Here is a 17,509-nt window from a genome sequence, read left to right on the forward strand (position 1 = left end):
CTATTGAACCTCATATATGGAGTGTCAGTGGATAAAACTACTTTTCCTTTTACAAGGGTTGGCAAATTATAGCCACCTGTTTTTGTATATAAAATTGTATTAGATCACCACCAAACCCATTCATTTATGTATTTTCTGTGGCTGATTGCACACTATAGCAGCAGAGTTGAGTAGAGACAGAGAACATATGGGTTGCAAGCCTAAAATATTTAGTATCTGACCCTTCCCCCCGCCCCCCCCAAAAAAGCATACCAATTCTTGCTATATTTGTGTTGTCCCATTATCTTCAGGGAAGATGATTTTTTTTTTTAACATCTTTATTGGGGTATAATTGCTTTACAATGGTGTGTTAGTTTCTGCTTTATAACAAAGTGAATCAGTTATACATATGTTCCCATATCAGGGAAGATGATTTTAAACAACAAAAACTACCTTTAAATGTAATCTGAGAGGTTACTGTTCAATCTGTTCTCATTGAAAACTTGAAAAAAATGTGAACTGTGCTCTCTGATGTTAGAACTACTGAGCCTCCAGCATTGTCTAGCAGTTTCAAACATATATCTTTGTGTGTAGTCAAATCTAGACATCTGTCTAGTCAAACAGTTAAGTTGTTACTTGGAAAAAAATGTTGATTAAAGGGATAAACTATATGACTTGTGAGCCATATAACATTGTCAAGTATTACGAAAGGATTTTTAGAAACATACTATATTGAAGATTATAGTTGTCAGAAGTTTAGGACTGGGCTTGATAGCAGAGTTTACCATCGTATCATTTCATAGGTAAGGAAACTGGGTTACAGAAGTTAGATAATTTTGCTGAAGGTTGAACAACCTATTATATTATTCTGACCCTAAGGTGTTTTTGTGAGACAGGTAATAGGGCATAGTGGCATAAGAGCTTAGGCAGAACTCTGTGCAAAGCTTTGCCTCTTGGTAGGTAAGTAACTGGGCAGCTTGCTGACACTCTGTGCCCCAGTTTGCTGATTTGGAAAACTGGAGAGACTAACCTGCCTTGCTTAGCGGGATTAAACAAGATCATATTATATGTAAGGTGTTCAGCAGAGTGCCTGGCACAAATGATTATTAGTTGTCCATACTGTCCTAACATACTTTCTCAAGAGAATTCTCTCAAGGTCTTCTGGATAGTAAAGAATGTACAATGTGAATATTCAGCTCTACTTTTAAAATATATACATACTTATGAACAATTTGGAAAAGACTATTATGTTTTCAAATGCTGTGACATAAATTTTTCTGAATTAATTACTGAATTAAATTTTTCTGCAATTAATTACATCACTGAATTAATTTACCCTTTTCTTGAACATAGTCATGCCTTTAAATAGATTTTTTTCTCTAATTAGCTTAAGGTTTCTCATGCTCTATTTATATATCCCATTCTCATAATTTATACATATAGGAGTCTTTTCGAGTTACATTATTTAAGGTCTTATATTCTCCTTGACGGGTATTAATTTTGTGTTTGTTACTGTGTAGCTCTAGTTTTGGGAGGAAAAGAGGCATGTAGTCAGGTCGATGTCATTCTTAAAGCAGTATATCATTCAGGCAATATCCTTAGCAACCAATGTAGTAATGTTTCCTTTTTTTAAAAAAATGCAAGGGGGGAGCAGTGGGGAGCTTAGATTGACAAAATATTTTTATTGGCAAGTCCATATAGTCTCAGTGATTGCTATGTTGTAGGTTTTTAGTTCCTGAAGGCTTCATAGCTGTAGTTGCTGCTCTCTTTTTCTCTCTTTGCTCTCATGTTAGTATTTTAATGATTCTTGACTGGGCATGTTAATTGCAACACACACACACACACACACCACCCATGACTGAACAGCAGTCCCTTAATTGCAACACACACACACACACACCACCCATGACTGAACAGCAGTCCCTTAATTGCAACACACACACACACACACACACACACACACACACACACACACACACACACACACACACACACACACACACACACACACACACACACACACACACACACACACACACACACACACACACACACACACACACACACACACACACCCCACCCATGACTGAACAGCAGTCCCACACAGGAAAGAAGTCTAGTCCCCAATTCCAATTGTGCTCACTTTGAGAAATACTGTTGAATAAATAGAAGTATTATAGAGGCTAGGGCTGTGGTTTAAATATCTATATATATCCGTATCTACATGTGTATCTATATGACATCCAGAGAACCCTTCCTTTTATTCTTAGAAACGTTAACAAAAAAAAAAAAACAAAAGAAGCGGCCATGTATAGGACTGGGAAGAACCCCAAATCTGACTCTCACTTCTCCACCCTGTCCCAACCTTGGCTGTCCCTGAAAGGCCTCTTTAGAGCACCATGTGTACTTGACAGGGCTGGGCAACATGTCAGTAAATGTCCTCTTTCATCATTTCTTAGAATGTTATCGAATGTATAAACCTAGAGACATTCTTTATGCCTAAAGCAATGATTTACTTTGGCCTTTTGCCTTTGAATGTTTCTGTCACTGATTTTTGTGAAGATGAAGATGCCACGATTAGTGAAATAAGCCAGGTAGAGAAATACAGGTACTGCATGGTGTCACTTATATGTGGAATCTTTAAAGAAAAAAAAAAAGTCAAACTCCTAGAAACTGTAGAAAAGTGGTTGCCAGGGATTGGGGGGTAGGAGAAATAGGAAACGGTTGGTAAAAGGGTACCAGTTTTCAGCTATAAGATAAATTAGGTCTGAGGAGCTAATGTCAAATGTGACAAAAGTTGATAACACTGTACTGTAAAGTTGAAATTTGCTAAGAGAGTAGACCTAAGTGTTCTCGTGTGCACACGCGTGCACACGCACACAAGATAAATATGTGAGGGGATGGATGTATTAATTTGCTGGGGGGGGTGAATCCTTTCACAATGTGTATGTATATCAAATCACAACGTACACCTTAAATATCTTACAGTTTTATTTTTCATTTACACCTAAATAAAACTGAAGTAAAGAAAAAAGATGACATGACTATCCAATTTCAGGGTCTTGGTTATCAAAGCCTACACAAAACCAGTCATGCTTTTTTACTGTTTACTCAGTAAAAGACATGGAATGAAAATTGAAGTGGTAAAGTTGCCACTCATATGTCACTAATAGTCGTATTTTTAAACTGTTCTATGCAGTTGAGGCTTTGAATGTAATAAATCAGCTACTTTCATTTTGAATACTTTAAAAACTGTAGTGATTTATTATTTATGTAGATATTCATGCTTTGATGTGACTTTAGGTTCATGCAAAATGGATTTTGGACACTGATGTTTTCAATGAATGGATGAATGAGGAGGATTATGAGGTGGATGAGAACAGGAAGCCCGTGAGTTTTCGTCAGCGAATTTCAACAAAGAATGAAGAGGTATTTGGTTTGGCACCATTTTTCTCACTTGGTGTTTTCTTCTTTCTTGGCCTGAATGTTATCAAATCTTCATTATAAACTGTCAGCCATCAAGTATATATAAAAGTTACTAAAAAAAAAAAAAAAAAAAAAGTTACTAAATGGCCATAACAACCATCTCAGGAGCTGGCATCCCCCAAAAAGGGGCATGAGAATCTCAGAGGGTCATTAAGATTTAAAGTGGCCCATGCAATGTGCAAGGTAGTACAACTGATTTTGTTCTCTAGATCTGAGTATTAATTTTGTGAGCCAAATGTCATCACAGGGTAATTTAACTTAGCTCTTCATTTTCCAAGGGAAAACTGATTTAGTTTTAATATTTTTTAATAGCTTTGTTAAGGAACATATAGTAGTTAGCATAAAGTATAGGCCTTAAAGGTCTCATAGTTACAGTTCAGTCCTTTTTTCAGGTAGGGGGACTTGACATTTAATACTCTTTAATCCTTTAAGAAGCCCAATCATTTAAATATTTATCCATGTTTTGTTATAAGTCACAAGTTGGGAGGTAGGTGTGTCACTAGAGGAAGACTTGAGACTGAGAAGGCTTAGATGTGTTAGTGTTGGGTTATGACAGCTTCAGGTAGATACCTGTGATTCCGGAAGTCTTTTTTCATTGGGGACACTTAAGATTTTTGCTTTTGGTTTTGTTTTTTAGTTTTTTGAAAAAAATCTTTGAGGCATATACTTTTAACCAATAATTTAGAAAGTGTAGTTCTTTCATACCTATTTTCAGCCCCAAGACTTTCTTACTAAAAGTCTGTCACACACCATATATTCTTTATCTTTAAGAAAAATATTTAAAAACTGAGTCTTTTTCATATCTTTTTATTTTTAGTTCATCCCTATTTGCTTTGGATATTTTTTTTTTTTTGCCTGCGTTGGGTCTTCGTTGCTGCGTGTGGGCTTTCTGTCATTGTGGCGAGTGGGGGCTATGCTTCGTTGCGGCGCACAGGCTTCTCATTGTGGTGGCTTCTCTTGTTGTGGAGCACAGGCTCTAGGTGCGCTGGCTTCAGTAGTTGGAGCACACGGGCTCAGTAGTTGTGGCACACGGGCTTAATTGTTCCGCGGCATGTGGGATCTTCCTGGACCAGAGCTCAAACCCGTGTTCCCTGCATTGGCAGGCGGATTCTTAACCACGGCGCCACCAGAGAAGTCCCAATCATTAATGTCTAATTGATGTTTTAATCTCTGATTCGTTTTTCAACCTCAGATGCAATACTGTGGATCATTTAAGTGTATTTTCTTTATTATGGTCTGTTTTATTAAATTGGTATTAAATTTATCATCTACAGGCTGACTTTTGTATATTGATGTATGGCCTGCAACTATGCTGAGCTCATTTATTAGCTCTAATAGCTTTTTTGTGGATTCCTTGGGGTTATCCATATATAAGATCATGTCATCTGCAGATAGGGATAGTTTTACACCTGTGGGTTGACTTTTAAATCATAAGATGCAGTCTTGTAAAATTTTACCTCTTTTGAGTCATTTTCTCTTATATTCCTTTTAATGATGAACTAGGAGTAGTTTCTGGTACATTTTCACAAGATCATTCAGCCAGTCTTTGTATTTCATTAATTTAATAGCATGTGTTTCATATTTTTCCAGTGGTTATTGAAAATGCTTTTCCCACCTGGGAACACAGAATTTGAGCAGGAACAGTTTTTAGTTGTGAGGGGTTTGGGCATGTCTGTTTTGTAGCATAGTTTGAATACCTGTGGGATGGTTCTAATATATCCATTGATGGTGCATCACCTGGAAGGTCAGGGAAAGTCTCCTGACTGCTTATGGTCGAGGATGCTTAATGTTGTGCCTTTCATTTCCTCTGCGCACTTGTGTTTGGTATTATCTTTGTGAAAACTCACCTTTGGACAAGGGTTTGTAGAAACTGAGGAGTCAGCAAAGCTAGCCGATATTTACTTCCATTTACTTCTTCCTAGCCAGTCAGAAGTCCAGAGAGAAGAGATAGAAAAGCATCAGCTAATGCTCGAAAGAGGAAACATTCACCTTCCCCTCCACCTCCCACACCCACAGAATCCCGGAAGAAGAGCGGGAAGAAAGGGTAAGAACTGCAGCATGATTCAGAAGGCACTGAAACAGACTAAAGAACTTTGCAGATTTTTACATTTACATTGGACGTTTGTCTTACTTTGACTTGGTTGGAAGTCTTTGCTTTGATAGCTCGTCTTGTTATGGGATGTTATCTTATGGGCATCGTATGTCAATTTTATACATTTCTATCTCTGAATAGAACGTTTTTTCTGTATCAATGTTTGTATTGAGAAGTGTGGCTGGTAAGGAATTTAAGAAATTATATTCACGAGTTACTGTCTTTCTCCAGTTTTACCACCTGTCCCATACATGATCCAAATGACTTATAGAGGAGTTGAACCTCTGTCTGCTCCATATTCTGCAAATTGCAGCAGTGTAGTGCCTTATTCAGTAAGTCACGTTTGTACTTAGTGAATCTTGCTTGAATAGAGATTTTGGTTTCTATTGAATAGGTTGTTGTGAGGATTAAGTGAGACTTTAAAGACCTTGCACAGTGCCTGGCCTGAAGTAGATGCCTATAAATGGTAGACAGTAAATAATAATTTTATGATTATGTACTAAGTAGATAGTTAATAATTTCAGGGTTGTCTAGCTCAAAACATATTTTAGACTTTTTTTTTGATGTGGACCATTTTTAAAGTCTTTATTGGATTTGTTACAATATTGCTTCTGTTTTATGTCTTTGTTTTTTTTGGTGGGGAGGCACATGGGATCCTAGCTCCCCTACTAAGGATCGAACCCACACCCCCTGCATTGGAAGGCGAAATCTTAACCACTGGGCCACCAGGGAAGTCCCTCAAAATATATTTTGAGCATTTTTTCAGAGATTATAGTTTAGTTTTAGAAAATGACAGTTTGCAAAATTTATTCTTTTCATGTGGTAGTAAATTTGTCGACTTTCTGGCTGTTGTCAAGTAGATCTTTACAGTGCAGTCATCTTCTCTCCATCAGCTTCCTTTTGTGACATTCTTCTCTAGCCAAATTTGCCTTTTGTTGCCCAGAACATGCCTTGAATCACGTTATTTCTTGAAGGGTAAGGTTACTTGAAGCGTTCTTAACCATGCGTAGAAGCTTTTAGGGAAGTTAAGAAACTCTTATTTAGTTTTATAAATAATATTAATGAGTCAGTTACAGTTATAAAAAGATTTTTGTTATTTTATCGAGTCACATGTACTGTGACATAAAAATTAAAAGAACAAAATAGGTTTTTCTTGGGGATTATTGAGGGTAACCTTATCTCTTAAACTTGCATTCTGAAACTTATTGTTGATGTTCAGAGATTTCAGAGCTACCTGAGATCCTTGTAAAGAATATCATAACAACTTTTCCAAATGTTTCCCGGCCTGAAATCGATGTGCTACTCTCCCCTTTATGGGCTAAGATGGGCTGCCAGGACATGAGTGGTCACAGAATCAAAATGTGTTGTCTGGGATGCTCACAGTGGTGGCATTTAGCCTCTACTCTGAGTATAATACCCACCAAATTTAGTTTCCCAAAATAAATGTATGCGCGTCCTTTAATTGAATGCATCTGCCTTCTAATGAGCAGGACTTTGCTCATTTAAGTCTCCCCTTAGAATAGTCTATTTAACTAAAACATCTTGAAACCTGTTTTCCTAACATTTGTTTTATTCATCTTCCCTGCATCTTTTCTTTATTTTGAAGTATTTTACCTCCTTGCCACCTTTAGTTTCATAGGCTTAAAAAAAAATTGTCATGTAATTTTTATTAAACAAATTTTTTTATTCTGTATACCTTATTCTAACCTATGCCAACATGTTATCCCTCTAAAAAGAGAACTTGGAGCGTTCTCTCAGCAGTGTGAGGACTCAGCAAGCTCTTTCTCCATTCTGCCTCCCTTGTCGGTGTATTCTAGATTACTACCCCAAAACGGGAAATTTTTTCCTTAAACTTTTATGCTTTTACTCATCATCCTGAAACATTGCCAACTTTTTAGTAAATTGTTACAGTTCTCTTTGTCTGAGGTGTATTTTTGTGGTCCTTGTATTCATTTCTTTGTATTGGTACACATCACATTATATGAGGTAGTTAATGATTTCTGTCCTGAATTCCCTGTAATTCCTCAAGGTAAGGAATCATTCCATTCTTGTTTGAACTTTAATATGCTTTCTGGCATGTGTTAGTTTTTTTTTTGGTTTTGTTTTTGTTTTTTGCGGTACGCGGGCCTCTCACCGTTGTGGCCTCTCCCGTTGTGGAGCACAGGCTCCGGATGCGCAGGCTCAGTGGCCATGGCTCATGGGCCTAGCCGCTCCGCGGCATGTGGGATCTTCCCGGACCGGGGCACAAACCCGTGTCCCCTGCATTGGCAGGCGGACTCTCAACCACTGCGCCACCAGGGAAGCCCTGGCATGTGTTAGTTTTAAAAATAAATGTTGATTTGATTGAATTCAGGTGGTTAAAGAACAATGACAATTTTTACAAAATACAAAAGTTAGTACTGTCCTAAGTGATTTTACTTTGCAGTTCCTGATGTTTGGATGTTACAAAGAGCCAGGAAAATACAGAAAACCAAAGAAATCCAAAAAGCAGTTATTTGTATATATCTTTGAGAAAATTTCTTATGTAAGTGATTCTTTATGATCTGAGATAAAATATGTGCTGTATTTCTGTAGCAGATGTTTTTTTGTTACACTAAGCACCTTTTAGGGTACTGTCTGCAAATTTGTATTGCAGAATTTCTGTGGTCATTTCTTGTGCCCTAAAAGTTTTCTTTTCCTTTTGACTGGTTAGATGTAATTTGGGGAATGTATCTAACTTTTTTGATTTCTGTTTGTCTTTTAAAGTGATTCTGAATGTAGATTCTCTAACAGTGTAGTTAAAGCCTCTGAAATTGTTTGCTGTAACTAGCTATCGTCAGTCTTGTTTGTGATTTTGTATCTTTTATGTTGTAGCCAAGCTAGTCTTTATGGGAAGCGGAGAAGTCAGAAAGAGGAAGATGAGCAAGAAGATCTTACCAAGGACATGGAAGACCCAACACCTGTACCCAACATAGAGGAGGTGGTTCTTCCAAAAAATGGTTTGTATCCTTTTGCCTAGACTGTGAGAGTGTTAGACGTGATTTAATTATTCTCAGCGGTGCCATGGGATGATTCACTTCTTGCTCTGTGTCTCCAGTTCTTAACTTTCAAATATTAATAGATTACCCCTTGAAGGTTAACGTATGTGAAATTCCCTCTTTTCCTGTCTTTTGGTATACTTTTGCTATTTATCGGGAAAACACACTGTGATCAGAAAGTTCTCAAAATTTAGTAATGCTTTAAAGTTAATGGTTTTAAAATCCCAACAGAATCAATATACGTATGGAAAAATGGAGTATGTATCTATGCACAATTCAACCTATTTAAATCAGTTATTGGGAGGCAGATGTTAGACCTTTTTAACTGTGATTGTGGATTTGTCTGTCCCTTTATTCCTGTTAAATTTTTTTCTTCCTGTATTTTCTTGTACTTTGAAGCTCTGCTGTTTAAGGGCATATACATCTAGATCATCGTTGTTCTTCTGATGAATTGAGGCTTGTATCATGTCTCTAGGTGCCATGTTAGTGCTTGTCTTGAAATCTAAGTTCTCTGATAATAATAAAACCTCATCTCACCACATCCTTTTCATTAAATTTCTATGTTTTATTAGTCCCCACTGAACTTAAGACTTCAGCAGTCCTATAAATTTTTTCTTACATTTTATGTTTTCAATTTGTACCTCTCTGGCATTCTTTTACTTTCACTCTAATTATGTAAAGCATTGCTTTTAAACATCAATTTGTGGAGACTTAGTTCTTTCCCCCAATATACACATTTTCTGTTTTTAATTGGAGTATGTAGTCCACTTAAATGTAACATAATTATCTATATGGTTGGGTTTAAGTCTACAATCATGCTGTTTTTTTCCCATTTGTCCCTCTCATTTCCTCTTTAGCTTTTAGTGTTCTATTCTAGCCCCTCGCTATTTTCTTTTCTTTTCGAACTTACATGGTTTCTTTTATATATAGCCTGGTTTTGTTTTTTTGTGGTTTTTTTGGCCATGCAGCGCGGCATGTGGGATCCCAGTTTCCCAACCAGGGATCGAACCCATGCCCCCTGCATTGGAAGAGCAGTCTTAACCACTGGACCGCCAGGGAAGTCCCTATATATAGCATAGTTTTAAACTTCACAGAGCATAAAAGTCACCGTTTTAAAGTGTATTTTAATCACTCCAGTGGTTTTTAGTAAACTCACTATGTTGTGCAGTCATCACCACTGTCTTAATTCCAGATGTTTTCATCCCTATGAAAAGAAACCCTGTACTTATTAGGAGTTAGTCCAAATTATTCCCTTTCCCCACGTGTTGGCAACCACTATACTACTTCCTGTCTGTGGATTTTCTTGTTCTCTATTTGCTTTTTAGCTATATTTTTCTTAGTGGTTGCTCTAGGGATTACAGTATATAATATATCCTTAATTTATCAAATCGATTTAGAATCATTGCTGTCTAGTTGAGATAAAAATGTATGAAATTTACGATAATATAATCTAACCTATGCCCTCTCCTGTCTTGTAATGTTTTCATGTATTTTACTTTGATGTGTGTTGTAATCCCTACATTTTTCTTTTTTGTTCTTTTTTAAGTAGTCATTTGTATTTTTAAGAAATGAAAAATATAGTCATCTATAATGTTATATGAGTTTCTAAAAATCACTGTGTTATACAAAATTGGGCAGTAAAAACCACACAAATATATTTTAAAGGTCATATAGAAGAGAACATTCACAAAGGCAATCAAAAGAATAATTTTAAATAAAAACTATGAAGGTGGTGATAGTCCTAAGAGATAACCATCTAAAACTGGGAAGCTATAATAATTAATGTAGTATGGTTTAGACGCAAGAATGGCTGCATTCATCAGTGGAATAGAATGGCCAGTTCAGGGACTTCTCTGGTCGTCCAGTGGTAAACAATCCGCCTTCCAATGCGGGGACACGGGTTCTATCCCTGGTTGGGGAACTAAGGTCCCACGTGCTGTGGGGCAACTGAGCCCGTGCACCTCAACTAGAGAGCCCCAGTGCTGCAAACTACAGAGCCCATGCGTCCTGGAGCTCAAGCACAACTACAGAGCCCACGCACCCTGGAGCCGGCACGCCACAACTAAGAGAGAAGCCCTCGTGCTGCAACGAAGAGCCTTTGCACCCGCAATGAAAGATCCTGCATGCTGCAACAAAGACCCAACGCAGCCAAAAAAAGAAAAAATAGAATGGGAAATTCAAATGTAGATCTATATTTGTGAATAAATTTAAATTATTATGAATTTAGCAACACAAATAAATGGGAAAAGATCAGACTGTTCCACAAGTCCTGTAAATTTTAGTATTTTTCTTTGTATCGTATATAAGAATTTAAACTTCAGGTGGATTAAAGTGCTCAATTTAAGAACAAAACTGTAGGGACTTCCCTGGTTATGCAGTGGTTAAGAATCCGCCTGCCAATGCAGGCGACACGGGTTCAAGCCCTGGTCCAGGAAGATCCCACATGCCGCGGAGCAGCTAAGCCCACGTGCCACAACTACTGAGCCTGCACTCTAGAGCCTGCGAGCCACAACTACTGAGCCTGCATGCCACAATGGCTGAAGCCTGCGTGCCTAGAGGCTGTGCTCCGCAACAAGAGAAGCCACTGCAATGAGAAGCCTGCACACTGCAACGAAGAGTAGCCCCCACTCACCGCAACTAGAGAAAGCCCACATGCAGCAACGAAGACCCAGTGTGGCCCCCGACACAGCCAAAAAATAATTAGTTTAAAAAAATAAAAACAAAACTATAAAAGTAAATTTCCAAATACTAATGTACTTTAAACAAGTGTTAGTCTTAGAGAAAATATTCATTACCCATTTAACAAACAAAGAATTAAAACCCTAAATATGTATAAAGATTCTTAAACTTTATGGAATAAAGGACAAAGTATTATGTACTAGTAATTTTATTAAAAAACCTGGGATCAATAAATGTATGAAAAGATGCTTAATCTCACATAACCAAGGATATGTAAATCATTAAAGTAACTTTTCATCCGTGTGATTTCCAAAACTTAGAAAGTAGATGATCCCCAAAGTACAACTGTTCTGAGGAAGTGAGTACTCTCAGATGCTATTGATGGAAGTATAAATTGATGAAGGCACTTAACACAATTTGGCTATATCTATTAAATTTAAAAAACTGTACAATAACAGTTTTAATTTCATAATCCATATTAAGTAATTACATGCATGCATAAATATAAAAGAATGTTGATTACACAGTAATGAAAAATTGAAAATAAAGTTTCCATTGATATAGGGCTAGTTACCTCATGATCCACTCATGGACACAGAGTGTCTATTAAAAACGAAAGAGACGTAACTAAAAATACACGGAAAGATCACACAGGCGCACTGTTACAAAAGTAGAAACCTAAGTACAAAAGTAGAGTACTAAGGAAATAAGCACAGTATGATAACTTTATATCTGTAAGATTTAAAAACCCTCAGAATGTTTTGAAGTCTACATATATGTATAAAAGGTATTGGTTCTCCCTCAACTTGTCTGTCTTAATGAATGGCACAGAAATGGGAATCCACAAGTGCACAAAAAAACACAAAAAATACTTTTGGTAAAGTGGTTGAAAGGTTCTTTTCAGAGTTTTCTCTCTGTATTGTTATTTCTGTATTGTTTGCTTTTATGATGAAAAAGATTGCTGCTTGTTTAATTAATTGCAGAATATTGTCTGTTACATTAAGTGTTAATGTTTCTCAGCTGGGCTTGCGGTTTTTACATGAAGGTGAGTAGGTTTTACACAAGGGTAAGTACTGAATGATGGTGGAGATGCAGTGAGAGTTGTGTATTTTTTAATCTTCTATTCTGTTTTCTTAAAAACAAGTTGAACTTTCCCCCTAAAACATAATTCTTTTTTTTTTTCTTTCTAGTAAACCCAAAGAAAGATAGTGAAAATACACCTGTTAAAGGAGGAACTGTAGCAGATCTAGGTAAAAATCAGAAAATCTATACAGTTTTGTCTCTTGAATATGTCAGCTCCCTTGATAATCCTTTCTTTACTGAGAGATTTCAGTTGCTATGCTTTCTAGCACAGATATTATCTATGGCTATGTTAGTACCATTGTTATTTAGTTTGCTACCATATTAGGAAATTTAATTTCTTTTTTTTTTTTTTAATAAATTTACTTATTTTTGGCTGTGTTGGGTCTTCGTTTCTGTGCGAGGGCTTTCTCTAGTTGTGGAAGGTGGGGGCCACTCTTCATCGCAGTGCGCGGGCCTCTCACTGTCGCGGCCTCTCTTGTTGCGGAGCACAGGCTCCAGACGCGCAGGCTCAGTAGTTGTGGCTCACGGGCCCAGTTGCTCCGCGGCATGTGGGATCTTCCCAGACCAGAGCTCGAACCCGTGTCCCCTGCATTGGCAGGCAGATTCTCAACCACTGTGCCCCCAGGGAAGCCCAGGAAATTTAATTTCTTATGATCCACTCTCTCCATTCTTACTGATCTGCCTCTCTCAGAGCGTAATGTTTTCCTGCAAACTAGCAAAGGTGGTAATATTATATCTAAATCAGAATATCTGAGTTTTAAAGAAACAGTTATAATTAGAGCACTTTTAATAATCTGCCTGAAGTATTTGTTTCACAACATGTGCAAATTGATTTTGTGTCTTCAGAACAAGAATCTGTTGACTGTTACTACTTTGTAAGCCAACAGAAACTTTCCTTGGGACTTCCCTGATGGTCCAGTGGTTAAGACTCCTCTGTGCTCCCAATGCAGGAGGCCTGGGTTTGATTCCTGGTCAGGGAACTAGTTCCCACATGCATGCCACAACTAAGAGTTCGCATGCTACAGCTAAGAGCCCGCATGCCGCAACTAAGACCCGGTGCAGCCAAATAAGTAAATATTTTAAAAAAGAGAAAATTTCCTTAACAGGATAAAATGAGAGTCACATCATCCTTTTACTGTATTTTCCAGTTATAGAGTACACTTTCACAAGTAAGGTCTAATTCTTGGATGTGCTTTGAGGGTAGTCACTTGTTCTAGTTTTTAAAAGTAAGGATAGTTTTAAACATCTTTGTTCCTGAAAGTTATATATATAATGATCTCATTTACTTTCTTCATTTGTAAAAATCAAAGGGGATCCTCGTGTTTTCAGTATATATTAAATTTATGAATTGATGGGATTTTAGACCTAATAGGGATTTTCAAGATCTCCTTATGTGGAAAATGAGACTTGTATTTCACTGTGTCCTAGTCAAGTGAATTCTGTATTTCAAATAAACTGCTGTGATTCTTGATGGCAGACATGAGTGGGTGTTTGGGAGAGTTTTTCTACTTCATTTCACTAAATACATCTTGCTTTTTCTGGCATAAAGCCTGTCATTGTACATCAGTGGATGATTCTATTTTTGGTTAAGTTGAAAGTAAAGCAGAAAATTGTCTTGATGACAGTTTATATAAAGGTGGTGTTAGGTCAACAAAATAAAAAAATGAGATACTGTCAAAATCCTTCTATCGTAATTGTTTTTAACGTTATTAATAGAATATGGATCTTTAGTAACTAGTAGTAATTTTCATTTTCCATAAGTTTATGTCACCTATTCTACAGCCATCACTTATCCACTGAATCAAAGGCCAAGAAAGCAAAAACTAACTATAAACAGTCTTTTGTTTTATATTCTTAATAATGTGAAAGGGTAAAATATTGTTAAGACTTGAATACTCTTCACTGGGACAATTTGTTAAATAGAATGATAGTTTATATTTTTAAAGTTATATCCCGAAAAAGAATAATTCTGTAGTTTTAAGGGAGTGGACAATTGTCTTTTTAAAAGTGATGTGACTATTAGAATATTTTTGTCATAGATTTTATCAGAGGAGTCAAATTGAAGCCAATTGTAGGAAAAGGATGGGGTTCCAACTGGATTAAAAGTTTTAGTGCTGGGTATAGGAGATCTTCCCATTGTATTTGTGAACAAATTGAGGTCTCAATCAGGAGTGCTGTGGCTGTGGATGCTGCTGACCATAGCTGGAGAGTTTGGCTCTTTGGAATTTGAAATTGTTGTCCTGGCCTTTCATCCAGGGACCAACAGGCTTCCCATGTATCATTTAAGCATCTGACTTTCTGCATTGGCTATAACCTGAACCATGCCAAGGGTGACCTGATCCATCAACTGAGAATTATTGTTCAGAGTTGTTTGTTTTTTAACTGATCTATATTTTGCCTTATATGCCACTGAGCCAAGTATACCCAGTCATTTCTTTCTTTTGTGAAATCTCTGGAAGGTCAAGATTCAGGGGCTGAGGTGAGAGTGTATTTGCCCACATCTAGAAGGAGGAAGAGAACATTTATTGAGTATTACCATCTAGGAGTCAAAGTGAAGGGTGCTCCTCCTACTTTTGTATTATCAGAAGTCTATTTCCATTGGGTACCAAACTCCTTCAGGGATGAAAATCTGAAAATCTGTTAAACTAAAATGAAATAGTATAAGTTGACCAGAGAGAGTGCAATCATTATATTGTACTACCCCCATTTAGTGAGAAGTTGATTATCCTTTGGTTTACTAAGACCCAAAGGACAAAAAGTTCATTTTTGACGGCCTTACCCAGAATTCTTTGTTAGTCACTTCCTAAGAAAAAAATAGTCCCTCTGCAGAGTTGGATGACTCAGTGTTGGTAGTGCTGTAACTTAACCTCACGTCTGCTTTTAGCGGATGTTTGTCTCTAATTTACAAATCAAGGAACAGGGTCCATCTTTATGTTACGTGAGTACCTGTCAGGTGTCATGCTACATATGTTTGCGTTTCTCCATAAAACCATGTTAGCCCTGATTCATTGATTAGGAAATAGAGACTGGAGGGGTTCAGTAACGTTCCTAAGTGTACAGCTGTTAAGTGAGAGAGCACAGATTCAGATCCAGGACTGTCTATCTGTGGTGCTAGTGCTTTGTATCATTGCACTCTGCTCTTGTGTCCCGCTCATTTTTCTCAGCTTCTATTCATGCTCACAGTTTTGTGAAGTCATGGGGTACATCCGTGCCTGAGGTTCTTTGATTTGGCTTCTTCCTCTCTGTGGAATGCTTGCTTTATCCTTCTCTCAGGTTGCAACTTAAATGTCACCTTCTCAGAGAGGATTTTCCTCTATATTTGCTCTGAAGGATCCACCCACCCAATTCCTCTCTAAAATGTATTATTTTGTTTTTAGTCTCTGTATAGCAGTTTTCTTTTTTTAACATCATTATTGGAGTATAATTGCTTTACAATGGTGTGTTAGCTTCTGCCTTGTGACAAAGTGAATCAGCTATACATACACACACATCCCCATATCTCTTCCTTCTTGCCTCTCCCACCCTCCCCATCCCACCACTCTAGGCAGTCACAAAGCACTGAGCTGATCTTCCTGTGCCATGTGGCCGCCCCCCACCAGCTATCTGTTTTACATTTGGTAGTGTATATATGTCCACGCCACTCTCCCACCTTGTCCAAGCTGACCCCTCCCCCTCCCCATATCCCCAAGTCCACTCTCTAGTACATCAGCATCTCCATTCCCGTCCTGCCCCCAGGCTCTTCATGACCACCGTTTTTCCCTTTCTTAGATTTCATACATATGTGTTAGCACACGCCATTTGTTTTTCTCTCTCTGACTTACTTCACTCTGTATGACAGACTCCAGGCCCATCCATCTCACCACAAACAACTCAATTTTGTTTCTTTTTATGGCCGAGCAGTACTCTACTGTATATATGTGCTACATCCCCTCCATCCATTCATCTATCGATGGACACCTAGGTTGCCTCCATGTCCTGGCTACCATAAATAGAGCTGCAGTGAACACTGTGGTACACGACTCCCTTCGAACCGTGGTTTTCTCAGAGTATATGCCCAGTAGTGGGACCACTGGGTCGTATGGTAGCTTTATTTTTAGTTTTTTAAGGAACCTCCATACTGTTCTGCATAGTGGCTGCATCAGTTTACATTCCCACCAACAGTGCAAGAGGGTTCCCTTTTCTCCACACCCTCTCTAGCATTCATTGTTTGTAGAATTTTTGATGATAGCCACTCTGACAGGTGTGAGATGGTATCTCATTGTAGTTTTGGTTTGCATTTCTCTAATGATTAATGATGTTGAGCATTCTTTCATGTGTTTGTTGGCAATCTGCGTATCTTCTTTGGAGAAATGTCTACCCAGGTCTTCTGCCCATTTTTGGATTGGATTGTTTGCCTTTTTGATATTGAGCTGCATGAGCTGCTTTTAAATTTCAGAGATTAATCCTTTGTCAGTTGCTTCATTTGCAAATATTTTCTCCCGTTCTGAGGGTTGTCTTTTTGTCCTGTCTATGGTTTCCTTTGCTGTGCAAAAGCTTCTAAGCTTCATTAGGTCCCATTTGTTTATTTTTGTTTTTATTTCCGTCTCTCTAGGAGGTGGGTCAAAAAGGATCCTGCTGTGATCCATGTCACGGAGTGTTCCGCCTATGCCTTCCTTTAAGTGTTTAACAGTGTCTGGCCTTACATTTAGGTCTTCAATCCATTCTGAGTTTATTTTTGTGTATGGTGTTGGGGAGTGTTCCAATTTCATTCCTCCATGTGAAGCTGTCCAGTTTTCCCAGCACCACTCACTGAAGAGGCTGTCTTTTCTCCGCTGTACACTCCCACCTCCTTTATCAAAGATAAGGTGGCCATATGTGCGTGGCTTTACCTCTGGGCCCTCCATCCTGCTCCACCGATCTACACCTCTGTTTTTGTGCCACCACCACACTGCCTTGACCACCATAGCTCTGCAGCACAGTCTGAAGTCAGGGAACCCAACTCCCCCAGCTCTGCCTTTCTTTCTCAAGATTGCTTTGGCTATTTGGGGTCTCCCGTGCCTCCATACAAACCATGAGATCTGTGAAAAGTGCCAGTGGTAGTTTGATAGGGACTGCACCGAATCTATAGATTGCCCTGGGCAGTATATTCACCCTCACAATGTTGATTCTTCCAATTCAAGAACATGGCATACCT

At 38.0% G+C, this 17,509-nt stretch overlaps 1 protein-coding gene across 4 annotated transcripts in view; it reads left to right on the top strand.

Moving 5' to 3' along the window:
* Nucleotides 1-17,509, top strand: part of SMARCC1 (SWI/SNF related, matrix associated, actin dependent regulator of chromatin subfamily c member 1) — a 178,836-nt gene that overhangs the window by 62,217 nt on the left and 99,110 nt on the right. For all 4 annotated transcript variants that reach the window (XM_004283880.3, XM_033413117.2, XM_033413118.2 and 1 more), the window contains 4 exons: nt 3,283-3,408; nt 5,388-5,509; nt 8,411-8,535; nt 12,444-12,503. In XM_004283880.3, coding sequence (XP_004283928.1) covers nt 3,283-3,408; nt 5,388-5,509; nt 8,411-8,535; nt 12,444-12,503 — 433 coding nt within the window. The remainder of the gene's footprint in view (nt 1-3,282; nt 3,409-5,387; nt 5,510-8,410; nt 8,536-12,443; nt 12,504-17,509) is intronic.

This window comes from Orcinus orca, chromosome 10 (genome assembly GCF_937001465.1).
Source record: "Orcinus orca chromosome 10, mOrcOrc1.1, whole genome shotgun sequence".
In the NCBI taxonomy this organism is placed as follows: Eukaryota; Metazoa; Chordata; class Mammalia; order Artiodactyla; family Delphinidae; genus Orcinus; species Orcinus orca.